Source organism: Malania oleifera, chromosome 8 (assembly GCF_029873635.1).
Source record: "Malania oleifera isolate guangnan ecotype guangnan chromosome 8, ASM2987363v1, whole genome shotgun sequence".
Taxonomy (NCBI): domain Eukaryota; kingdom Viridiplantae; phylum Streptophyta; class Magnoliopsida; order Santalales; family Ximeniaceae; genus Malania; species Malania oleifera.
The window spans coordinates 83,078,195-83,105,288 of NC_080424.1; the positions used below are offsets into that span (position 1 = coordinate 83,078,195).

Here is a 27,094-nt window from a genome sequence, read left to right on the forward strand (position 1 = left end):
ACCGAGCTATCCTATTAGAAGGGTAAGTAGTTGAGTAAGGGTCAGATGTGTTTTTGGATTGAGACCCTATGATACTTTTTGGTCTTTTTGTGGATGATTGTATGTATATGATAGACTCAGTAGAACTCTGGTATGATTTTTGGTGTTGTATGACATATATGTAATTTTATGTTTTCCATTGCTTGGGTATCAGAAATGTATGACAGGTAAATCCCTAGTACTCATGGAACCAGGTTGATCACGACTATGATAGTTTAACATGATATCAAGATTATTATGTATATTATTATGTGAAGAAAAAAAATATATGGAAAAAATAAGCAGGTCATTACAATAACTATCATGTTCATACTCAAAACCTCCACCCAATTCTTAATGGATAGTCACACATCTGTACTACTCTCCAATTTCCCCTCCATTCTAGTCATGCATCTCCTTCTCCACAGCCTCCAAACTACTAAACAAGTAATCAAACCCATCAATATTCCCAATTGAAAGTATCGGGAAACCCTATTAAACCACATTTGGACTCTTTCTTTCCAACTTTGGTGCCTAAGGAAAGGTACACCTACCTCTATCGAAACCTTCTTCTATACATCAACAACAATATCTCCCTTATTTAAAACATGCTCCACATCTTCTGATTGCCTCATCTCACAACAATCACATGCCGAAGCAAGTGATACCCACACCCTTCTCACCTTTTCATCAACGCTTAAACACTCAAAAGCAGCCTTCCACATATAGATAGCAATTTTTTTCGGTAACCATTTGTTCCAAACACACTTTGTCTAATCAAACTTTGTAACTCTAACTCTGATAGCATCCCATGCCGACTTTGTATTAAAGCAACCATTCTTTTCCGGGAGCCATAGCAGTATCTTTGAAGAGTTTCTAAGTTTTCCAACTCTTTCCATCACTTCTTCCGCTTTATTAAATCCCAGAATCCTTTGCAAATTTTCCACATCCCACATATTTTAAATAACCAAATCTTTTAATCTTATATGTGAATGTGTACCATCTGGACATTCTAAAAAAAAAGTCCCAAATCCAGAAACTTATCGTACCACAATTTTATATCTCCTTCTCTAACATTCCACTTAGATTTACTTAATAGCTTAGGCATACACTGCATAATTTTCCTCTAAAAAGAAGAATTTGATCCATGTGGCTTGCAAAGAGCAATATGTCATCCTTTAACATATTTAGCTTTAAAAAATCTAGCCCATAAAGAATTTTGTGTTAATAACTCCCAATCAAACTTCATAAACAACAACCGTTGCACTTTTGAAATATCCCTACTCCTATGCCCCCCTTCTCCACAAGAACACATAATTTCTTCCAAGCCCTCCATTTCATTTTTTCTTTTCCATCCTTAAATCCCCAGAAAAAAAAGTGGTAAACATGTCTTATATCTTTTTTATCACCAGTTTCGGGCCATTAGAACAGTTAACAAATGTAATGACATGCTTGAAAGCACATGTCTCAACAAAACTAGACGACCTCCTTGAGACAACAATCTACTTTTCCAGCCCTCAATTTTCTTACTGATTTTTTGAATTAAACGGTAAAAATGACAGCTCCTCAATTTACCATCCACGATCGACACTCCCAAATACATAAAAGGAAATTTACTTTCAATAAAACCAGTCTCTTGTAGAATTTCTCCCTTCCTCTGAGTACCCAGCTTTTTTGAGAAAAAAAATAGTTGATTTATCTTTATTCACCCTTTGACCAGTCTATCTTTCATACTCCTTGATCACCTCCATTAATTGTCTAATAGATTTTTTACCAGCATTAGCAAATATAACAACATCATCCGCGTACATTAAATGTAATATAATAGGTGCACAACTCAGATGCGCAAACCGTAAATTTTGCTTCTTATTCATCTTTTTTTAGATTAATTTAGAAAGAACTTCTTCCATGATGATGAAAATATACGGGGATAACGGATACCCCTGCCTCAAGCCCTTTTTGACTTGAAAAAACTCCTGTAAGTGTCATGCATCATAACAAAAAAACCATGGAGTAGAAATACAATTATGAATTAACTTACAAAACCAATCTGGAAAATCAAGAGCATGAAAAATCTGATGTACCACCTGCCACTCCACTCGATCATACGCTTTGCTTATGTCAAGTTTTAGCATCATATTACCTCTTCTCACCCGCCTATATAATAATTTTGTCATCTCTTGAGCAAATGTTATATTTTCAAAAATACTTATCCCTTTCACAAAAGCACTTTACTCAAAAGATATTAAATCACCCATCACTAACGATATCTTGCCAACAAGGATTTTGGAGAAAAATTTATAGATTACATTACAAAGGCTTATCGGGCGAAATTTATCAAAAGATTAAGGATCATTTACTTTTGGAATGAGAACTATATAAGAGGAACAAAAATACCGAGACAACATATCACCTTTGAGGAACTCCCTTACCGCATCTATCACATCATTTTTAATAATCTTCCAACAGATAATATAGAAAGAAGACGCAAAACCATTCGGATGCGGGCTATTGTTCACAGAAATAGAAAAATAGCTGCAAATACCTCCTCCTCAGTCGGTTCTTCCTTCAACTGTCTTATAGAGTTATCAAAAACCACCGATTGGATAATACTGTCCAAATTTGACCTTTGCACTGAGCTATCCTGCCCCAAGAATTACTCAAAATAATTCATAGTCTCATCATGAACCATCTTCATATTTTCCAGCACCGAACCATCAGGAAGCACCATTGAGTTCACACAAAAGTTACGCCTTCTTTGCGCAATCACCGCATGGAAAAACTTTGAATTCTGATCACCCTCAATCAACCATTTCATTTTTGCTTGCTGTGTCAGCCATGTCTCTTCTCTTCTATACCATACCTCCAATTCAGTTATAGAAACAAGGAACTCTTCTTCAACTGATTCTGAGTACTTTGTCTGCAGTAAATTCTCATATTTCTCCACCATTTCCTCCAACTCTTGAATGATACCACCAACACGACCGAAAGTCTGTTTATTCCACACCCTAAGCCTTTGTTTTAATCTTTTCAATTTACCTGCCAATTTACAAAACCCTGAATCCGCCACAATATGTTCTCTCCACGATGATTTAACCATTTTCAAAAAATCCCCATGCGACGTCCACATGTTTTGAAATTTAAAAGGCGCTGGCCCATACCTCTCCATACTTGCACCTAGCTGTAATATGATAGGAGAATGATCTAAATTATTTCTTTTCAATAATGATGTCTTAGTTTCACCATATTATACAGAAAAAACATTATTAATCAGCACCCTGTCAAGTTTTGCCCAACTTCCTTCGAATCTAAGGTTCAATAATCCACATCTATTAATACAACCATTAAATTCAGCCATAGAAGAACCCAAGCGAGGTCGACCTCCCACCCTTTCCTCATCTGATCAAATTACATTAAAATCTCCCATAATAACCCAAACCGCTTCAAAACTCGACATCCCCTGAAGTTGTTCCCATAATTCTATTCTCTCAATATGATAACATTTAACATATACAAAAGTAAAAAGCAGAGAGCCTCTATCCACTGTTAACAAAACTGTCAAACATTGATTTGAAGCACCCACCCAATCAACCTGAACATCATCATCATCTTCCTACCTTCCTCTACATTAGAACAAAAAGTAGTAAATTGCAAATACACCGCCTACCTTCGTATCTTTTGCACATCTTGAAAAGTTCAGAAACAACCAAAATCGAAACTTTATGATCTTTCACAATTTGTTTCAATCTTCTCTTCGACGTGCCCAACCCTCTTATATTTCAAAATATAACTTTGCCAATCATAAGTTTAATTTTTGAGGCACTGCCTTAACCCTCTTAGACTTTCTCACTTGCCCATCTTTTTTATTTTTTCCTTCCGATCCACCCACTATCACATTACCTGAATCAGAGCAATATTCTTTTTGAGTATCAATGCAAACCTCTATATCTCCCTCAGATAACACATCATAATTATCCCTACATACCCCACCCTCCTCGTCCCCCTCTCTCTCATCCACCTCCTCCACTAGAGACTCCTCCCCATCCTTATATTTTTCAACTTCTCCCCCCTCCCCCCTTCATCAAAAACTCTGATTTCCTGGGTAGTCTTAGAACAGCCACCCAATTCTACCTGCACCCCTAACATCCCTGACTTATAATCTTGAGAACATTTGGCTCTCTCTCTACTATTCTTCTCTACCAAGTTTACTTCATCCACTTTATGTGTACTCGCATTGCTAACCTCATTCACAACTTCTTTATTTTTCTCATTCACATTCGAAGCACCACTAGGTCTCCATTCTTCTCCTCCTCCACCCTCTGATCCTGAATCTGCAAAACATGACCTTCCTCTTCAATTATCACATTTTCTTTTCTACCCACTTCTTTCCAAACCATCTCATCTTCCTCATTCCTCATACCTACCTTCTTTTTATCCTTAGGCTTTACTCCAAACCGGTATACTACATAAATGTGACCTTACCTACAACATTTATTACAATAGAAACCCCTCTTCTCATATATTACCCTTTGCCAACTCTGCTTTTGTCCTACCACCAATAGAAAACCCTCCACAGGATCCTTCTACAAATCCACTTCAACACACAATCTTACACCAGTGGCTCGTGTTTTATATAATGTGACATTATCCATACCCAAAAATCTACCAAATCTAGTGGTCAAACTCTGTAAATAATCCAGTTTATATAAATGTAAAGGAAAACCTGGTAAAAATAATCCTTTCTCATTTATATCACATTATAAATTAATAAAAAAATTTATACTAGGTTTTTGTTTACTATTAATCCTAATACTATGGCAGCGTAACATTCTATGGTAACAATTCTAATACTACTACCACTGATAGTGGTTGGTTTAGCTAACTTGATGATTGGGTTTATATAGTCGAGCAAGGACATGGAATAACCTGGAGTATCTTAACCCATATCCGACCCTTCCAGGCCTGACCTCTTCAACACACTTGAGGTCCCTGAAACAGCTTGAAGAATGAAGCCTTTCAACACACTTAAGCAGTTGAGATAATTAGGACTATGTTGATGGAACATCTGCCACAGTTGAGATATAAAGATATACATTCCAAAGAAAAAGAAGAAGAGGAAGAAAATCCTGTAAGAAAATTTCCCTTCGTGGGAATGGAAATTACATACAAGCATCAGTGTCTCCAAATCAATGCTGTCCATAGATACAAGCACCAAAGAAAATGTGCCTAAAAGAATTGCCTTTGTTGTATATAGTAAATGCTACATGGTCCAATTCTTTCAACAAACCAATTTTATGCGTTTTCCCTATAAACACAAGAACAAATTAGCGAGCGAGATCGAAAATCGAAAGAAGCGATCAGATACTGTGACTTTACAGAAAAATTCCTTCCCTGGAAGTAACTTTTTATTGACTTAATATACCAAAACAATGGAGACTGCCACCTTGTGCAAGAACCTTTTTTCTTTCTTTTAACCAATGCACTGCTCTACTTGTACTATCTCCCATGTGGCATTGCCCTTTTAACTCGGGTCAACCACCGGCAGCACCAACACCACTTTACAAGATGCTCCAAATGATGTAACCCCAGCTAAAATTTGTGAGATTATAACCTAAATTAGCGAGATTCAACTTTATCCAAGTTGGCTCTTAGCAAAGATCCCCAACAGCCATACTGCACAACTGCATCCAAAAAAAAAAAATCTACAGTTCATTGATTCATATGAAGATGTTATTTCAAGCTTGTTGGCTTGAGTTGGAAATAAAAAATGCCGACAGCAACAAGTTCATTTGCTCATGTTGTGAGACTCCAAGCTATTGTTTCAGCTCACAGGATAATGTATTCGGTTGAGCGACTCACAAAACAAACTGTAATGTGATAATGCTTCGCCAGCCTAGACTTATTTTGGTTTTCCATTTCTATAGTTCAAAATTTCCAGTTCTATGATGAAGAGAATCAAGTCCAAAATCAAGCCCACTAGTTCTTAGTCAATAGCCTTTATACCTAGAAGTCATTTCCCTGGAAGCAGCATTTCTATAGACTGAAGTTTAAGCCTTCATAATCTATTACTGAGGTGTCACTTATATAACCCTAACACATGCCAACGTGAAGAAACTAATTAACTTTACTTTCTCAAAACAAGGAAAATAATACCTCCATTTTTTTCTTTGCTCTTCCATTGTGCCATGTGTTGGGGTTGTGCATGCAAGCCAAGGATGAAATAGGGCAAAAAAAAAAAACTGGCGACTATTATAAATCACATGTGATCTGGCAGAGCCTGTAGACGTGGCCTTGCTCTAATAATTGTTTCATCACTGTGCCTAATCCATTCTGAGAGTCTCCATGGTTTCTGCCACTTCCATTTGAACTGTAATAACCACTGGTGATGACTCCTCTTCCATCTCCATAGCTTTCCTCCTAGTCCTACAACTGCTAATTTTTTCATAGACAGTTGCCCAATTGGTACCATCTGCATTACACACAGAATCTCAAGATTTTCTCATCCCAAGTGAGAGAGCGGACTGACACTCAAAACAGACAGGAGTGGGGAACTAACCTTTCGTGTCTGATCTATAAATGCTGCTGACTCTCTAACCGAGCCGTTAGCAATGCCTGCTGTAAATTTAAGCTGTTTCTGTGCTGGCACAGGCAATGGCGATAAGGGACCACTCAGGTTGTCAGCAAAGTGTTTCAATGAATTATGTGAGTTCCCCTGTTCATTGTTCAATCACATCTAAGGTAAAGGAAATCATCAAACATCTACAGTACTTTTTTACAAATATGAGACACCAACATCCATTATAATTTCTTTATCATCCAAACTGAGTAAAATCCAAGGCTTAGAGCTCCAAACATTGCCCAGAGAGTTTCCACTTTCCAGATCAATGTCCATCAGCAGCACTAGATCTGAATCCAAGTCTAAATGCATGTCAATGCCATTATATGGCATTATGATCCTAAAATTGTATAAATTTCAATTCCAATGTCAATTTTGATTTCAATTTGAAAAATGATGGAAATTAGTAGCAAAATATGATTTTATGAAACTTTAGAAATGGTTAATAGACATAATAGTGTAAGCTTTAAGATTAAAAAATTAAAAATTAAATACATCTATGTTATGTAGGTGCAATAGTTGTAAATATGTACATTAAACATATTTGTGATATAGTACGTTTATTAAACATATTCATATAATATAAATGAAATTCATAAATCAATTGAGTAATAAGTGTTATTTATTATACAAATAAAGATAATTTAGACATGAATAATTAATAAAATGGTGCTGTAAGTTTAATTTTTCATATAATTTAAAAGGTCCTCGTAATAATATTGTCTCAATTAAAAAAAAAAAAAAAGATAAATTAAGAGAGAAACATGACTTTGCATCTAAATCTCACATTTTCTCCAAGGAAATTTCATTCTATAGTTAAAATTTTGAGATTTCGAATAAATTTTGGATGATTTGTTTAAATTTTGACCGAAATTATGTAAAACAGAAATCGAATACCATTTTGGTTTCAAGGGAAATGGAAAGCGAAAATTTTGACAGAAATTTCAAAGACCATGCTGCTGAATAATGTTTATGCATGAGAAATGAGATAGAAAATATAACTTGCAATCTCACCGAAGCTGAAGTAGCCAATGCAATTGCAACAGCTTGCTCTCTCAGGCTTAGCTCCTTCTCAACTTCCTTTCTTTGCACCTCACTCTGTTGTAGTAGACCTACCAGTTCTTTCAGTTGCTCTTTCATTTCCTTGATTTCAATTTCCTTTTCCCATGATTGGCACCTAATGAGAATGCACATATTAACACTTTTAATTTCCATGAGGCAAAACAAGGAAGTTGAGTTGAAAAGCTCTGCTTGGTGTCAAAAGAATGATGCTTTTTGTACGTTTCGTAGTTCACCTTGAAAGAAAACTGATGAGACTTTGCAAGAGGGATTTACATGCATGCATACATGGTCAGCATCAGAATTAGGCAATTATAATCATCAACAAAGTTGAGAATAAATAGATTTGGATGCTAATACTCATTCCGCAATAACAGAATTCCTGAGTACAAGATTTAGAGCAAGTTCTGCATACTAACAACTAAGGCACATTCATGCACAAAATACAAAAGGAAGAAAAGAAAAGAAAAACAAAAGAACTAGACTTTGAACTGTTATGTCCTTTCATAAATCTTTAGAATTATGCAGTGAAGGCTAAAAAAAGACTAAAAACAATTTGAAGGGGAAGGTTTTTATTTAAGAGTCAATGATGGTAGCTTCCACAGGGCTGGGGAGCATAGGGGAGAACTAAGTAGTAGTGAGATGCATCCAACTCTGACTTGGCGGGTAACTGCATGAGTTTGCCTGGAGAGAGAGAGAGATCTCTTGGAAATTGTGCTTTGCTTTAGGCTACCATAATGCTTTTACAACCTTGTTTGTTAGTTTTAAAATCAGTGGGGCATTTTAAAAGCCTGAATTCTGATACATGTCAAATGGCTGGCTTTGAATCAAAGTGGGAATGATTAAAATGGGTCGTGCTGTTTCTGACCCACTTATAACTCATGTATGACCTATTTATCTAAAACAAACTGATCCATTTATGATTCCTACCCATTTAAAGCTTGATCAAACCATATATCCATTCAATAAAAAAGAAACAAAAATGAAATGAGAAAATTGATAATAATCTCAGCCGTGAAGGTGCGAATTCAAAGCCTATTTCAAGCTGTTGTCATTGCAATTTTTTAGTCAGGATGTCTGGTACTTCCACCACGTTCAATTTCCCAAAACAACATACCATTCTTCTACACTAGCCCATTTAGTAAAGGAGGGCGGACAAAATGGGCACAGGTACTATTTGTCACACCTATACAGGTATATTTTTCCCACACATATACGCGAACCCTTTACATTGGAATACCTATGTCCAACACTTTATTGGACTTGGGCAAGGAGACCTGGTTCTCCTACTGAATGCTTCAAAATAATGGAAAATAAGCATACCAAGTCTGAGCAACATGCATGGAGAAGTAAATGGTAACATGGCTCCAAATGGAAACTGGAAAGCTACATCACTCCCAGACTAAAGCTTAATCTGTAGAAAGATGGATGTGTATATCGGGTCTAAAGGTTCTTTAAACCATTATTTCATTTTCAAATATCTGGTGCTTCCCTATCTTGCACAACAAACCCACACTTAACTGCAGACTCTCCGAACTATTTTTCATTGATGAGCAAGTGAAAATAATAGCGTTATTCAAGTTGTATTTTTAGATAAAAATGAAACTGAATGAAATACCAGAATAGAAAAAGTAGATAACCAAAAAACATTAAAACAAGAACCTTGTGTCTGCCAGAGAATTGAACATATATTGAAGCAAGCTTTTTGCATCTGCCATTGAACGCAGCTGGTTCCAGCGTCCACGACTACTAAAGGCACGCTCCCGCTCTTCTGCCTCTGAAAGTTGTGAGGCCATTGCAACAAGCGAATTTGATGAAATGCTCAGCATGTTCTCAAGAGAAGATATTCTTGCCATTCTTGCATTTGGTGACATGGAGGATAATCTGAACAAGTTTGAATAATAAGACATAAACTAATCAGTTGAGCCATACCTATTACATATATTTTATGTCCTCTTGTTATCTAATCTGAACAACAGAAAAGCAACTATATCTGCAGTAAAGATGACATAAAATTTTACACAAACCTAGAAAATCCATTCTTTCCTCTTGGCGGGCTAAGTCCTTTCAAAGAAAACTCTTCCACCTGCTTCAAAACTGCTAACTCTTCTGCCAGTGCAGCTCGTCTGGAGAAGGTGATTAATTATCAAACTACATGACATAATTTATCAAGTACTAAAGAGAATATAAATTAAGGACATACACTTGACTCTGCTTCTCGTATTCAGAACGAACTTCATGCACATTCACCATGACTTCTAGCTCATGATCAAGCCAACGTTGTAAAGATTTCTCATTGCTCTAAAAGTGCAACTTAGGTTAAAATGGTATTGAAATCAAATGGTAGCATAATAAACACATTTTGAGAATACAAAAGTAGAATCCTTACTTGCCCATTTGATCCGTTTCCATTTGCGGTAACTGCAAGATGGCATACCATTAGAAAAATACACAAGGGAAGAAAGTACACTGGATAAGAGGATGCATGCATCTTTGAAATTTCCAATTATTCCCATATAAAGTCAGTTTAAATTAAGGGTAATTTTGAATTTTCAAAGCTTTTTCTGATAGGATGCATCTTTTTATTAAAAAGGGGGTTGGACAACTAGAAGACAATTAAAGACATATGAGAATTAAACTAAAAGATTACCTAAGTTGTCACGTGCTGGAGATTTACGGGCTTCTAGCAACTCCTTAAGCCTCTTTGTGGCCATAGCAGCCTCTTCTGTCTTTCTTTGAAGAACCTGGAATAATGAAGTTTGCTCCCATTCACGGTGTGAATTGCAAGAATTTCTATTGAACATTTTGTTAGTCATTTTTCTTTTCCTTTTTTGTTTCTTGGGTTTTTCCTTTTGGTGAGAATTATCACTTTCATAAGATCCACAACCTACCCACTTCATGAAAGTAGTGAGTTAATATAAAGTCGTTAATATTAGTGTGGTCTAGAACAGAAAGAAATGACATATGAACACAGGTGTCAGGATTGGCATTTCAGAGGCTCGCACTAGTAATTCTTTTTAGCTAAAATTAACATCAAATTCTAGTAAATGAATGAACACACAAGCACAGATAAATCTTCCCTGTTCAGAAAAAATAAAAATAAAAATAAATAAATAAAAGGATAAATCCTCACCAGTTTCTGGCGTTGATTTAAAGCTTGCAATTTATGCCTTTCATACTCATTCCTCCTCCCCTCCTTCCTTAACTGCATCAGCAGCATGTAAATCAACACGAAGTACAGAAGTAGTACATGATACAAAATAAAGGAATTCCATTTGATTAAGAATTTACAGTTGCAGGCAGTTAAAATTCCAACCATATCAATGAAATTGTACACACTTTAAATTTAAAATCCAAAAGACAGGATTGGTATAAAAAATCATACAGCCTGTGACTATTTTCTTAAGGGTGCATCAAATAATTTCTGGTTGCATGCCACAAGAATTTTATTTGAGAAGTACAATAAAAGCTAGAAAATGATTCCCAAAAAAATTATAACTAAAAGATGTCAATTTCAAACTAAAATGATTATCATAATCCGACTAATTTGAAAAGTGTCATTATTCAGTTGGCCCAGAAGCTAGGCATCTTTCCAGTCACATGAGCAACTATCATGTTATAGTTACAAAATACATAAATCAAGAACAAAGAGTCTCATTAAAAGTTTATGTTTTACCCATTAATACAATAACAGGAATGTGTTGCCCAGTAAAAGGCAAAAAGAGAAAAAGAATAAAGTTACCAACCAAATGTCGTTACTTTCATTTTTAGAGCAAGATTAAGCTGCAGTTCTTATTATAGAACTTCAGGATGACTGGCCACATTTGGAATATAATGTTCCAATTAGAATATTGACATATTGATGTCAAATCACTTGGACCTTCTTATCACTTCTATTTTTCAAAGACTGAAAATACATGATTTTTCAGATTACAGACTCCAGTAAGAACCTGCATGGTGGGCCCTTGACTTGCTCATTTAGGGTACTGCTTAGGACTCATGAGAAAGATAATACCCGTGAAGTATGAACATGGAGACAGAATCATGGAAGCTCCCAAAACTAAGTCATAAGTATGATTAGGAAAGGTAATGAATGATATGTTATATGCACACATCTGCACACAATAAACATTAATTTTCAATAATTCATCTAACTTTCAACATTCTATGCTTGTTAAATGTATTTAACATTTGTAATTAGATATCCCGTTCCTATTTTCTTTAACTTGTTAAGAGGAGATATCAAGAAACTTAGATGCAAGATGAAATAAGGATACATCAAAGGAATCTCTTGAAGAATTGGATAAATTGTAAGACCTAATCACTGATAGGTCTCTCCCTTTATTTATAATATATGCAAAGTACAAAAGAACAACCATATTACCCTTACTAATTCATACACTAACTCACTCTTACTAACACCAACAACAACAACTAACACTATACAACTACATTAACTAGTAACACTCCCCCTCTAGAGCACATATCATATGCTCCTAGCTTGTTACAGAAGGATTTAACATGAGCACCTCCCAAGGCTTTAATGAATGAATCAATTTGGAATTCAGACTTCGCATGAGTCATTGTAATGAGCTTCTGCACAAGTTTCTCTTGAACAAAGTGATAATCAACTTCAATGTGTTTCATCTGCTCATGGAAGACTAGGTTAGAGGCAATATGAATAGCATCTTGATTATCAAACATCAACTCCATAGGCCAAGACTATGGAAAACCAAGGTCTTCTAACATTTTCTTCAGCCAAATACGCTCATAGGTAGTGTGGGCCATGGCCTAATACTCTAAATCAACACTTGATTGGGCCACCATAGTTTTATTTCTTACTTTTCAAAGATACCAAGTTACCATCAACAAAAACACAATACCAGTTTGCAGATTCTCAAGATATGAATGACTACGTCCCAATGACTTGTCCATTGTAGAACCAAGAAATTTCTAACAACATTTGCTACGAAAGATATATTAGGTTGAGTGACTAAATAATTCAACTTTGCAAAAAGTGTCCAGTATCTTCAGAGTTAGCCACCAAATCGCATATATCCTTCATTAACTTGCTATTAAGATCTATGGGTGTATTGATTTAGATTGTAGCAACCCAATCTCATCTTAAAGGTCTAGAACATACTTTCTCAATAACGAGATGGTCTCATATGAGATTTGGATACTTATATACCCCGAGAAGAATTTGAATGGCCTTAAATCCTAGGTCTGAAATTTAGTTTCTAGAAAATGCTTGAGGCACTGGATATCTCGATTATCATCGCCAATAATCACAATATCATCACATACACAGAGCAAAATCCTACCAAAAGCAATATGACGATAAAATATAGAGTGATCTATTTTGCACAAGCTCAAGTACGGAGACACACCATGCTCTAGGAGACCACTTGAGACCACACAAGGAGTTCTTGACTCAATACACTCATCGTGACTCCCTCTAAACAACAAATCCAAGGGGTTATTCCATATAAACCTCCTCCTAAAAATCACCATGTAGGAAATCATTCTTCTAATCTAACTATATAGAGGTTAATGACACGCTGTGGCTAAGGAGATGAATAAGCAAACAGAGGCAAGTTTGGCAACTAAGGAGAATGTGTCAAAAAGATCCCAATCGTACACTCAAGTGTATCCCTTAGCAATAAGAAGGGCTTTCAAATGAGCCACAAAACCATCTAAATTGACTTTCACATCTAACTAATGTAGAGGCCAATGACATGTGGTGGCTAAGGTGATGAAGAAACAAACGGAGGCAAGGATTTAGCATCTGGGGAGAATGTGTCAGAATAATCCAAATCGTACACCTAAGTGTATCCCTTAGAAACAAGACAGGCCTTCAAATGAGCAACAAAACCATCTAGATTGGCTTTCACCATACACACTTAGTGACAACCAACTATAAGCTTACCAAGAGGAAGAGTTACTAATTTCCAAGTATCATTATCCTGTATCAAGTGCATCTTTTCAACCATTGCAGTCCTCCATCCAAAACGGAACAGGGCTTCAAAAGTAGATTTTAGAAGAGAAACAAAAGACAGAGTACTAACAAATTAGTAATATGAGGATAAGAAGAAATGATAACAAACAAAATTAGAGATTGGACACTAAGTTCAAGGGAATTCCAAACAGCAATAGGAAGATCAACATCTTGGGAAATAGGATTATCAGGTGAAGGAACTAGTGGTGTAGACGTAGAAGCTGGAGGAGATTCTCCTCCCTCAAGTCTCCATGTGTACACCGGCAAATTAGAATGATTGAAGCACCAATAAGGACTCAAGATGAAGATGCAAGAGGATTGCACAAAGATAATAGGTTAGGATCTGGAAGTCTAGGCAGAGGAAGGGACTTATCTAGGTCAACAAAACTCAAAGAATCAGAACAGCATAGTGTAGACTATCAACAAAGACAGAATCAATGTGAAGTAGGGTTATAACATTGATATCCCTTTTGAGTCAAGAGTATCCCAAAAAAATACACTTGATAGCACAAGGACCCAACTTAACCATTCTTGGACTTATGGACATAGGATACAACCAAATATATAGGGAGGAAGTGAGCACAAAGGAGCCTTTGGGAAGATAATTGAATATGAGATTTCACCAAGGAAAAAAGACGGCATTTTGTTCATGAAAGAGCAAGTAGCAAGCACGTCATCACTCAAAAAATTCTTAGGAGACATTCATTTGATACAATAGAATAAAAGTGACGTTGAGAATATTTTTGTTTTCCCATTCTAAAACTCCATTTTGTTGGGGAGTATGGGCACAAGATGACAAACATGGGATTCATTTTTCCTAACCCCTTAACTATTAGGGTAGGCCCATCAACAAAGGTAACTTAAGGTAGGTTTTCACTTTACTAGAATGTAGAAAAGAAGTTGGTTACACTTGTGGTCAGTGGCGGCAAAATTGAAAACCAAGGACTAGCAGGAGAGATATGAAATGACACGCAGGCTGTAGGAATAACTTACTGAGCAAAAGATGCAATGTGAAGAGATGCTTATTGGGATGCCAGAACCTTGAATACTCCTTCTCCAAGACAATTATAGTACACCTTTCACCAACCGATCAAGTGACTAACAAGGGAAATATACATTTGGGATTTGGACATTCCATCCCAACACACACACAAACGTCAACAACCAAAGAAAACCACAAACACACAACACACAAGAAATAACGACACAGAAAACACAACTATTTCAGGCACCAATGAACTCTAAGCATTGACAAATGGCTTCAGGCTGTACCAAACAATCATTCCCATATTGCCACACATAAGCAACTAAAAGGTGAGATCTTAAGACAAAAAATATTATCAAACTCAATAATATGTTTATAGAGGGATTCGAACGACGCAGGAGCAATCCAGGCCAGAAAGATGCCTCTAAAAAGCTTCATGTGCTGGCGCACGGGGTCAGCCCTGTCTGCCTTTGGCCGGCATATGAGGGCACATGGGAGCAACTCCAGCAATGGGATTTCAGTGGGGGCAGATCAGCAATATTTCTGGGTGGCTACGGTGTTGATTTTGAAAAATCTAAAGGGGATTTTGTGTTCTTAACATCCAGGAAATTCCCAGCGACTGCTGTGGCTTCTGGCAGCTGCTTTCAGGCCTGTGATGGTGCTGGTGATTCTCCTATGATGATAGGCAAGCAGTGGATTTAGGGTTTTAGGCTTTGGTTTGATGGTGGCTATGGTGATTAGGTTTAGATCTTTGAACCATCTTTGATACCATGTTGAAGAATTGGGTAAATTGGAAGACCTAATCACAATGACAGGTCTCTCCCTCTATTTGTAATATATGCCAAGTATATGACAATGACCATTTTACCCTTGCTAACTCATGCTACTAACACGGCAATAACACAACACTAAATAACTACACTAACTATTAAAAAAATCTATGCAACATATACGAGTATTGATAATGTAAATCATTCACTTCAATGGAGAAGTGGTAGAAGTGGTCTAGTGGCCCTCAATACTTTTTTGTTTGACATCCTGCCCATTGGACAATAAAAGTAATTCAATCCTAAACAAACTCTTATCATCCTATGCTAATTTAGTTCCCCATGCTAAAAGGATTCTCATGCAATAAAATTTTCATGTGTTAATGCTTACTCTTCATTCAACAAGCCTAAATTTCAATAATGAAATTTTATCATTTAACTATCAAACTTGATCTAATTCGCACTGAACCTCCAAACTAATAAACAAGCTCTAATTATCTTCTACTGATTCTTGCCAATGTTAATTCATTTCTCACTCTAAAAAAATTTTGTGCATAAATTTTCATTTTTAAACTTTTTTATGTTTTAGTGTATACCAATGTTGGACTGTACTTTAGTTGAACTTCAATTCTTTCAAACTTAAAAAGTTTCACATGCAATACACTCTTGACTAGCACTTTTAGATTTATGCGCACACTGAAAAATCTTGGACAGGTATTGTAGTAGTTTCAATAGCTAACACAAGTTTGCACACATGGATCCTTCCCAAAAGCATCTGCACTCGTAATGATAGTAACTTTTTTTGAAGAATGAAATCTAACTATCCAAGTATAATAATTCAATTTTGACAATGCAAATATAGACTAGAATATAATCAATTGTGAAGATCGAAGTTTACAATAATCCAAATATGCATAAACATAATACCTAACTAGATCTAGAACATTTATGTCAACTATGCAGGTAACATACGATATTTTAGAATAAATAAAAAAAAGAAGAAAAAAAGTTGTATCATCCCAGAAGGTAGTATTTAAATTCAATAGCAACATCAGATGCAAAATATACTTGAAAGTTCAGTCACTTGTAAACATAACATCTGCATGCTATATTTTTTTTTATTGAAAAGCAGGAGTCAAGTACCTGCAGCAGTTCCTTCTCTCTAGAGGCTTTCCACTGTCGAAATTGCTCTGCCTCTTGTTTTATCTTTTGTTGCAATTGAACCTAAAAATTTAGAAGAAAAGTTAACAGTCCATGCAATGGAAATAATACAAGTTTAAAGATGGGGAATATAAATATAAGAACAAACCTTCTGTGCCTTGATAAATTGTATTTCATCCTGCAGTTTCTTTGCTGCTTCATCACTTTTCTGTTTTTGTTTTAAAAGCTGAACCTGATTTTCTTGTTTCTTCTTAAGATCTAGTATCTGATATGTGCAAATTGAGAAACCGGGGGGGGGGGGGGGGGGGGGTGAGAATTATATTTTGAATATCTAAGAATAAAGGGTTGCTTTCTTAAGTTCAACAAGATACTTTGTATACATGAAATCATATCTTCACCTGTGCCTCAAGAGCTTTTAATTTCTGGGCATGAATATCATGCAATTTCTGTGTTTGCCCATCAGAATTAGCTGCAAAGCTTTCAACTTCAGCCAACAAATGATCCCTCTCTTGCTGCAGCGATAAAATAGGTTAACAACTGGACATTGAGTTTTTTAAGAAAAAACAAAAGAAGTTCAAAAGAAACTTCTCTTTTACCTGCACAGTTCTTTTCTCATCTTCTAGTTCCATGATTTTCTTTCCAAAATGCTGCTTAAGTGCCATGGTGCCAAACCCTCCAAAATGTTTCATCTCTGACTGCATAAACAAAATCAATTGTAAGTTATCTGTCCAGCTAAACAAAGCAGCAGAAGTTTCATCTCTGTCTGCATGAACACAAAAAAGCATATAAGACACTCATAGGAGGAAGGCATGCATCATGTGCGCTCTGTTTCAACCAAAATCAGCTGTGAATTATCAATCCTGCTAAACAAAAAATCATCAAAACCAGCACTGGAAAGGATAGGATGGATCATTTAGGGGCCATTTGGGATCACACTATCACTGTCAAAGCTTAGAGAAACGAAAACCAGAAATGAAAACAAAAAACTAGAAACCAATAACCTGTTTCGTTGACATTTATAAAACTAATACAAATTAAAATGTTAATTAAAAATGCTTATTTTCATCTTTAAATCTAATAATATTATAAAAATATGATTAAAATAATAAAATTAAAAATAATACACATTAAAAATTACTATAATAAAAATAAAATTTATTTTAATTATTTCACTTAATTGTTCTACTTTCAAAATTTACTTTACAATAAAAACTGTTTTGGACATGACAATTGAAAAATAGTAAAAGTACTTTGTAATTGGTTTTATTATAAATTTTTTTAAAATTTATGTATATTATTATTTTAATTATTTTTAAATTCATATTAATCATTTAATTTTAATTTTAATTTTAATTTAAAAGTGTATAAAATGAATAATTTAATCGAAAATTTTTTTTTTGGATATTAAAATTTTTGGAAAACGGTTGAAAACCGGTAACAGAAATAGAAACTGACAACATAAACAAACGCGTTTTTATAATCTATTTTTTCACTGTGGAGAAATAGAAATAGAAATAGAAAACAGATATCAAACATACCCTAGTTAGCTAGAAGATGGTAAGGAGGCTGAAGTAAGTAGTCAATTCAGGCATTTGGAATTTTGGAGTCTAGAAAAGATTTCCTTTATAAAAAATCACCCTAGGCACAATGTTGTTAAGAGGAAGTATAGTCTTTATTAGATATGGCCTTTATTAGAACAAGTGAGATATCAAGAGAAGAGATACAAGTGGGAAAATCACATGTTTAATTCAATTCAAATTCATCAACTACTACCTACAACATGCTTTTACATAACTATTTGTAAGAATGGAGGGATCATTTAGTTGGCTGGGAGACAGTAAGGAGGCCGAAGTAAGTAGTTAGTTTAGATCTTTGGATTTGACAAGTCTAGATGAGATTTCCTTTACAAAAAGAACAACTTTGGCACAATGTTGTTAAAAGGTAGTATAATCTTTATCAAATATGACCTTAATTAGAACAAGTGGGATATGAAGGGGAGCATTTATGCAACTTGCGAGAATCCCTGAAAGTTTGTAATGCAAGGCAACATCTGTTGAGGATATTGGGGATTCTATGTCTTAATTTTAGGAGGATATTATGTATATACTTTCTTTTTATCTATCCTCTAATTAATATGAAATTAATATGTAATTATTCAATATAATCTTTAATTTATTATAAATACACAACACTTGCCACTTCAGAAGTGTGGTGATTTTCAAACCTTCTCATGGTATCAAAGCCTAAACGGTCTACCCTAATTTCTTATTAGGCATCATTGCCCGCAACCCCACCTGTCTCCCCCTCACAACCCTAATCTCTTTCTCCTCTACACTCTCAGCGCCGCATTTCTTCCTTTCCCCCTTCCCTGAGCCGCCGCCCTACCATCGCGGCGCCGCCCAAATCCCAGTAGCCCGAACCTCTGTTTCATGTTACAATCCCTATTCGCGAATGTGAGCCACTGCCCTTCCCTTCACCTCCTTGTGTTCCATCTCCGGTTATAAGGCATCAAATTGGTATTTAGATAAAGGAGCTTCGGCCCACATAACTCCAGCTCAATCCAACTTGAATTAGTCCACTTCTTATACGGGTAAGGACTGTGTTATTGTCAGAAATAGTGCGTCCCTACCCATCACCCACACTGGTAAAATTTCCCCTTCCCCTGATTTTGAACTGTTAGATGTTTTGGTTGTCCCTTACCTCACTAAAAATCCATTGTCCATTAGTAAATTCACGTCTGATTTTCTATTATTCGTTACATATACTAATAATTTTTTTACTGTCCAGAATCGCCAAACAGGAAGGGTGGTGGTAACTGGTAAACGAGATGGTGGCTTATATGTTCTAGAAAACGGAAATTCCACTTTTGTTTTTGTCCCAAAATAAATCTCTTTATGCTTCGTATGCTTTATGGCATGCTCGCCTTGGACATGTGAATAATTTTGTTATTTCTCTTTTGAATAAAAAAAGACAACGTTATCTTACCTTTTTATTGCCATCTCTTTTATTATGTACTACATGTAAAATTGCAAAGAATCACCGATTGCCTTATACTTGCAATGAACATCGATCATGCAAAGTGTCAGATATTATTCCTTGTGATGTATGGGGTCCTTCTCCTGTAAAGTCGAATTTGGGTTTTGCATACTATGTCTTATTTGTTGATGATTTTTCCCATTTCAATTGGATTTACCCATTGAAATTAAAATATGACTTCTATAATACTTGTCTTCAATTTCAAAAATTTGTGGAAAATCAACATTCTGCCTGCATCAAAATATTTCAAAGTGATGGTGGTGCAAAATTCACTAGCAACAGCTTTAAAGCACAACTTCGTACCTCTGGCATTCATCATCAACTCTCTTACCCAATACACCGGCCCAAAACGGTCGCGCCGAAAGGAAACATTGTCATGTGACTAAGACAGGCCTGGCTCTTTTTTTCATTCTCGCACTCCTACTCATTTCTAGGTTGACGTTTTTAGCACTGCTTCTTACATCATCAACCGTTTACCCACACCACTTCTCGGAGGCAAGTCCCCTTTTGAGCTTCTGTATGGTTCCTCTCCTAATTATGAAAACTTTCATCCCTTTGGTTGTTGTGTTTATCCTTGCTTACATGATTACATGACTAATAAATTTTCCCCTCATAATATCCCCTTTGCATTTTTTATGGGTTACAGTTCCTCTTACAAAAGTTTTTATCGTCTTGACCCCAGCACCTCTAGACTTTATATCACTCGACATGCCCAATTTGATGAGAACCACTTTCCTTTCCAACATACTTCCCAGACTCAACCCATATCCTCCCTCCACATCTCCAAATTTTTGGAACCCAGTCTTCCCCATACAGACATGCCCCTACCTTCTCCTGCACCACCTTCCCGACATATTCCTCAATCTAGATCCACCACGTGTATTATTTGTTCTGATTCAGTGGATGAGTCTTTGCAGGTAGCAAATTCTTATGCAGGTCCATCTCTGCCACACTCGGACCTCCGACCGGCTTCTCTTGAGCCCAACATTGAGTTGCCTATCATTGCCAGCACTCTTATTGCAGCTGCCCCATTGGGCTCCCATCCTACGCTCACCCGAGCCAAAGCCGACATTTTTAAGATCCATCACGAGCGCATCTCGACCTTGTAAAATCCTCTGGACTTCTTTTTGCACTTCTTGCATCCACTAAGCCGAAAGGCTTCAAATCCGCTACTACGAATCCTGCTTGGCTTGCCACCACGGACGAAGAAGTTCAAACCCTACAAAATAATCGTACCTGGATTTTGGTTTCTCAACTTGCCAAAAATGGGTATTTCGAACCAAATACTTACCCGATGGATCTATAGAGTGTCTTAAAGCCCGCCTTGTTGTCAAGGGCTACAAACAAGTACCTGGTCTTGACTACACTAACACCTTTAGTCCCGTCATCAAGGCTACAATTGTCCGTGTTATTCTCTCTCTTGCTGTGACAAACAAATGACATCTTCGCCAACTTGATGTCAAAAATGTGTTTCTCAATGGCCATCTTACTGAACATGTTTATATGGAACAACCTCTTGGGTATATTGACCCTCTCTTCCCCAATCATGTTTGTCAATTGAAGAAAGCTCTCTATGGCCTAAAGCAAGCCCCTTGTACCTGGTTTCAGCATTTCAGGTCTTTTCTCACTCAACTTGGTTTTTATTGCAATTGTGCAGACACATCACTCTTTGTTTTTCATAAGCAGACTGACATGATCTATTTACTTCTCTATGTTGATGACATCATTATTACAGGCATCAACTCCTCTCTTCTTGACAGCTTTACTTGCAAGCTCAATTTTGAGTTTACTACTAAGGACTTGGGTTCTCTCAGTTACTTACTTGGTCTTGAAGCTACATCCACCATTGATGGTCTTCTTATCAGTCAGATGAAATATGCACGAGACATTCTCATGCGAACTCAGTTACTTGATAGCAAACCAGTTCACACCCCAATGGTTGTTTCCAGCACCTGTCTGCTAATGGTCCTTTGTTTTTGGATCCCATGCTCTACAGATCTCTCGTTGGTGCTCTTCAATACCCGACTATCACACGCCCTTATATTATTCATGCTGTCAACTCTATCAATCAATTTCTACATTCTCCGACTAAAGACCATTTCTTCACCATCAAACGCATTCTTTGCTATATTAAGGGCACACTACATTTTGGCCTCATTTTTCATCCCTTTGCCGCTCCTAGGCTTTAGTTGCTTACTCCGATGCAGGCTGGGCAAGATGCCTTGACACTTGTTGCTCTACCTATGGTTATGGTATTTATCTTGGAGACAATTTGGTGTCGTGGAGTGCAAAGAAACAACCTATTGTTTCTCGCTCCAATTGTGAATCTAAGTATCGGGTCTTTGGCTCTCACTGCTGCCGAAATCCTTTGGCTCACGCATCTCCTTCATGATCTCAAAGTCCCTCTTCTGCACCGGCCTCTTCTACTTTGTGACAGCAAGAGTGCAATCTTCTTGAGTTCCAATCCCGTTTCTCACAAGCGTTCCAAGCATGTTGAGTTTGACTACCACTTTCTTCGTGAACTTATTCTCACTGGCAAGCTTCGCACCCAGTATGTGCCTTCTCATTTGCAAGTTGCCGACATCTTCACCAAAAGTGTGTCCAAACCTCTCTTTGACTTCTTCTGATCCAAGCTTCACGTTCATTCCAATCCGAAGCTTAGCTTCCGCCCGGGGGGGGGGGGGGGGGTGGTGTTGAGGATATTGAGGATCTGTCTTCATTTTATGAGGATATTATGTATACACTTTCCTTTTATCTATCCTCTAATTAATAGGGAATTAATATGTAATTATTCAATGTAATCTTTAATTTATTATAAATACACAACACTCACCACTTCAGAAGTGTGGTGGTTTTCAAACCTTCTCAGCATCAATGATCTGCAGCTATGATAGATAGAAGGGAGAAGAGGGGAAGAAGGAAGAGGCAAGAGAGGAGAGAGGAGATACAAGGGGGGAAAGCACATGTTTAATTCAATTCAAATTCATCAAAAACTACCTACACCATGCTTTCACGCACTATTTATAAGAAAGCCTCTAGCACATGAAATTGCATATACCCTTAAAAATACATTAAATTACAAACATATCCCTAAATTAGACAAATTTTACAAACAAGCCCCCAAATACACGTAATTCTATACTAATAAAACTAAATATGCAATCAACTACTAAGTACTAACTAAACCCAAATTTTTATTTATTGGAGGACATCTTGTCCTCTAGCATTTCAACTTTTCATCTTTTCTTAATATGTTTCTTTCTATCGAAAAAAAAAACATCAAACAATTTACAAGGGCCCTTAAATCAACACAACAGCAGATATATTTTGTTGTTTGTTAGATTATGGATACTTATTCTTAAATTGATATATATGAGTCATATGATATATATATATATATATATATATATATTATAGCATATAAATATGTGAAGTGTTAACATTGAAATCACACACAAACAAGCTTCAGAAATTCAGAAAAATGTAATCATAAAAGCTTTCTGGTTTATATGTTTCTACCTATTTCTTTATTCGAATTTCTTTTTCTTTTCACCAAATCTAATCTGCTTATTTTTATAAACCAGTTAATGATATCCATAAACGTTGAACTCCTAGAAATTAATATTGCTACCAATAACTTGGCCATTTTCCTGCGGCCCTTCAAACTTTTGACTAGTACAAAAATGTAAGATACTTCCACAATAATCAGATCTTAGTTCTGCTAGGCATGCTATGTATGAATGCAAACATTTTGTTATTATGGTATATGAGTAAAGCTGCAAAAATTAAGCATCCTCCAAAATTAAAATAAAAACACAAGACTGTGATTTGGACACAATACAAAAAATGAAATTTTTAGATAATTACAAATGTTTCCTGTGGATGCGCATGAATATGCGTGGATACATATACACAGTAAAATGCACACATAAAATTAAAAAATTGTACCTCTTTTTGCTCTAAACGTCTGTTCAACTCATTCAACTCTTTGTCCATAGTATTTTGCAGAAGTTTATGTTCCCACTCTTTTGCCACTTCATCAATTTCCCTGGAATTACCTGCTAAAGTTGGCAATAACAGCTTAAATATTTTAACTGATGGAGCCAAGTTTATTATCAGTTAAAAAAAAAAACAGAAAAATCAAATTTAATAACACTGATAAACTATTAAACAAACGCGGAAAACCAAGAACATGAGTGCAGCCCATAGTACGCCTAGTTAGATCAAATGCCAACATATATATGGAGCTACTGAGAAGTCCTAAATTAGGTAAAAGTCAAACCTCTTATGGTTTCAGCCATTTGATAATCAGATGATTCCAGACTGTGCAAGCTCCTTTTAAGTTCATCACTTTTCACAGAAAAGGTGCCAATATCCTGAAAGGTGAAGCCTCAAATGTACATAAGCAGCTTACAGAACTGATAAACTAGGCCCGCTCAAAGTGCAGCAAAATTCATTTTTAATACCTTATACTCTGGTATGAAACCAAAAGGAATTATGAAATCTCATGCATATAAATTAAAGGACAGCCATGAAACTTGAAAGGTAGGAAAGCTCTCAAGAGTATCTGCCACTTACCTGAGCATCTGTTTCACATTGCTCCACAACATAGCATTTGCTGCGTAATTCATGAAGTTCCCGACAGAGGTCCCCATTGGTAGCCTCAAGCCAGGCAATCCTTTCCTTGAGAACCTACACAATTAGATAATCAAAAGACTGATTTAACTAGTCTAATATATTATTGCAGGTCAAAGCTATTTGATTTGATAATGAATGGCTATCCATGTTTGAGAAATCAACAGGTATTCAGACATACAAATTTTTAGAATCAAGATACCTGCACTTCATCAGATGAAGCTCCGCCTCCTCTAGCACAAAGTTCAGCCTGCAAGTGCTCCAGTTGTTGCCGCATTTTTAACATCTCACTAGATATTGGGTCTCTGTTGACCTACTCAGTGAAAGGGTGGAAGGAAAAAATTTTATATAACAAGAAAGCCAAATATCTTCCCCCACATGTAAGGAAAAGGAAACAACAAAAAGGGCACTAAAATAAAGATAATGACTTATCTGAAAAACTTACAACAGGCTTGTTCTGGATATTGCGAGCACGATTTGCATACTTAAGAGTGTTGAGTGTTTCCTCTGCATTGATATCAGCTGGACTAATGCAAGCTGGAAAAAAAATTTTTGCAGACACCAGAAACCCAGGAAAAGTTTCAAATTATGGGCCATAAAATACAATATAAAGAAAACTTCTAGAGTAATCATGCTCCACTTTTGCTGCATGCACTTCCCCTTCCATCTTATTCACAAAATTGCAATCACAATCTGAGTGCAAGCTAAAAGTGGAATATAACATTGCTCAATTTCAAAGATGAAAATGGGAACTAGTATTCGACATACTGTTGACACCTACTGAACATGCACAAATGAGGAAAAAATGACCTGTTAATCATCTTTTCAGCAAGAAAAAAAAAATCACTTTTATATGAGCTACACAAATGGACATGCTAAAGGAGCATTTTTTGGTATAAAAGAAAGAGAGCCAGAATGTGGTCACTTTTATATGAGCAACACAAATGGATGTGCTTAAGGAGCATTTTTTGGTATAAAAGAAAGAGAGCCAGAAAGTGGAAGCATTATCATGGCAATGCCTGAATAATTTGCAAGTGCAGATTTCCCTTTTGGGAGAAATAATAAGGCAAATGCAACTGTCTGCTGGAGAATATTGGAAGGAAATGAAAATAGCATGGAAAGTAGCCAGCTACATGTTGGGACATTCTTGCCAAAATATATGGCACAAAGAGAAGAAGGTGATTTAAGGCCATGAATCCTTAGCAACTCCTTGTGCACCTAGCCATGGAATCTATACTATGCCCTCAAATTCATAATGAACACATGGGAGGAAGTTTTCAGTTGCTCCTTGATAAAGAATTTTCCTACTTTACCACATGAAATATCAGGTTCTCCAAATTAACTGTGGAGCTTAGAAAATTTCCTATACATTGCTCGTGGTTTGTTTGCCGACTTTAAAGTACTAAAGTTCCACCGGAAGCACACCAAGTTTATTGATATTCTAAACATACTTCTTTTATCTATACCCTATATAAAGGCACAAATAGTTAGGAATTGCTTTACACTTTTTGATTGGACAAAAATGCCCTTCTTTATTTGCTCAAATTTCAACACTCTCACTTTATCTCTCTCGCAATTTAGAGTTTTGAGTTCAATAAGAGCTCTTTCCAAAATGGAGTCCAAAATTTAAAGAGATCAACAAACTGAGCATGCTTCTCAAATTTCAATTTTTTTATGACCCTTTTTTCTCTCACTCAAACATCATACTCGCTAAACAAAACATAACCAAAGTTTGTATTCTAGATGTATGTCATATCAAAATTAAATCCAATATAATGTTAATTTTTCACATCACATCACCAATAAAAAGTGTGAAAGTTATATGTAAGCAGAATTCTATATGAATAATTCTCCTACGTTTATCCACCTTCCTAATTTATTCATTATTCACAAAGATACTTGAGATTTTAACACTCCCCCTCAAGTTGGATCATAGATATTAATCATCTCCAACTTGCTAATGAGATCATCAAAGTTCTGTCGTCCTAACCCTTTAGTGTCGATATTTGCAGTTTGTTCCTTGGTAGGTACATAAGTCATACAAATAGTCCTTCTTCAATTTTTTCTTTGATAAAGTGTGTCCACTTCCACATGTTTAGTCCTGCCATGTTGAACTGGAATGAAAGAGATACTGATGGCTGCCTTGTTGTCACAATAGAGTTTGATAGGAAATTCCACCGGGACCTATAGTTCCTCCAAGAGTTTCTGTAACCACAGTCTTTCGCATATTCCTTGAGCAACAACCCTAAACTCAGCTTCAGCACTACTACGAGCCACTACATTCTGTTTTTTGCTTCTCCAAGTTACCAGATTTCCCCAGACGAATGTGCAATAACCTATGGTGGACCTTCTATCTTTCATTGATCCTGCTCAATCTGCATCTGTAAAGATCTCCACTTTCTTGTTTTCACATTTCTTGAAGAAGAGTACTTTGCCCGGGGAGCCCTTGAGATATCGAAGGATCTTGTACAGAGCATCTAAGTGGGCTTCTTTTGGTGAATGCATATGTTGGCTTACTACACTGACTGCAAATGCAATATTTGGTCTAGTATGTAATAGGCAGATTAGCTTACCAACCAATCTCTGATATCTCTCCTTTTCAACTGGTATCCCACAATCTTCAATCCTCTTTATTGCTTCAATTGGGGTTTCACTGGGTTTGCATCCAAGCATGCCGATTTCAATTAGGAGAATAATAACATACTTTCGCTGAGAAACACTAATTCCCTTTTTCTTTCTAGTAACTTCCATGCCCAAGAAGTACCGCATTTGTCCCAAGTCTTTAACTTCAAATTCAGTAGCTAGAACCCTTTTCAATC

The 27,094-nt window shown here is 36.2% G+C and overlaps 1 protein-coding gene across 2 annotated transcripts in view; it reads right to left on the reverse strand.

The window, feature by feature from the left end:
- Positions 1–5,147: 5,147 nt before the first annotated feature.
- LOC131161695 (kinesin-like protein KIN-4A) overlaps positions 5,148–27,094 on the reverse strand; it is a 35,393-nt gene continuing 13,446 nt past the window's right edge. Inside the window, exons 8-26 of one of the 2 annotated variants that reach the window (XM_058117636.1) lie at positions 24,721–24,812; positions 24,478–24,588; positions 24,219–24,332; positions 23,923–24,016; positions 23,589–23,698; positions 17,201–17,299; positions 17,003–17,116; positions 16,753–16,869; positions 16,587–16,667; positions 10,827–10,898; positions 10,344–10,437; positions 10,083–10,114; positions 9,897–9,994; positions 9,721–9,819; positions 9,356–9,577; positions 7,649–7,811; positions 6,575–6,730; positions 6,172–6,487; positions 5,148–5,699 (exon numbers count right to left, since the gene is read on the reverse strand). In XM_058117636.1, coding sequence (XP_057973619.1) covers positions 6,275–6,487; positions 6,575–6,730; positions 7,649–7,811; positions 9,356–9,577; positions 9,721–9,819; positions 9,897–9,994; positions 10,083–10,114; positions 10,344–10,437; positions 10,827–10,898; positions 16,587–16,667; positions 16,753–16,869; positions 17,003–17,116; positions 17,201–17,299; positions 23,589–23,698; positions 23,923–24,016; positions 24,219–24,332; positions 24,478–24,588; positions 24,721–24,812 — 2,081 coding nt within the window. In that variant the 3' untranslated portion in view covers positions 5,148–5,699; positions 6,172–6,274. Of the gene's footprint in view, positions 5,700–6,171; positions 6,488–6,574; positions 6,731–7,648; positions 7,812–9,355; positions 9,578–9,720; positions 9,820–9,896; positions 9,995–10,082; positions 10,115–10,343; positions 10,438–10,826; positions 10,899–16,586; positions 16,668–16,752; positions 16,870–17,002; positions 17,117–17,200; positions 17,300–23,588; positions 23,702–23,922; positions 24,017–24,218; positions 24,333–24,477; positions 24,589–24,720; positions 24,813–27,094 lie in introns of both variants that reach the window. The other variant, XM_058117635.1, reaches the window with a different exon arrangement.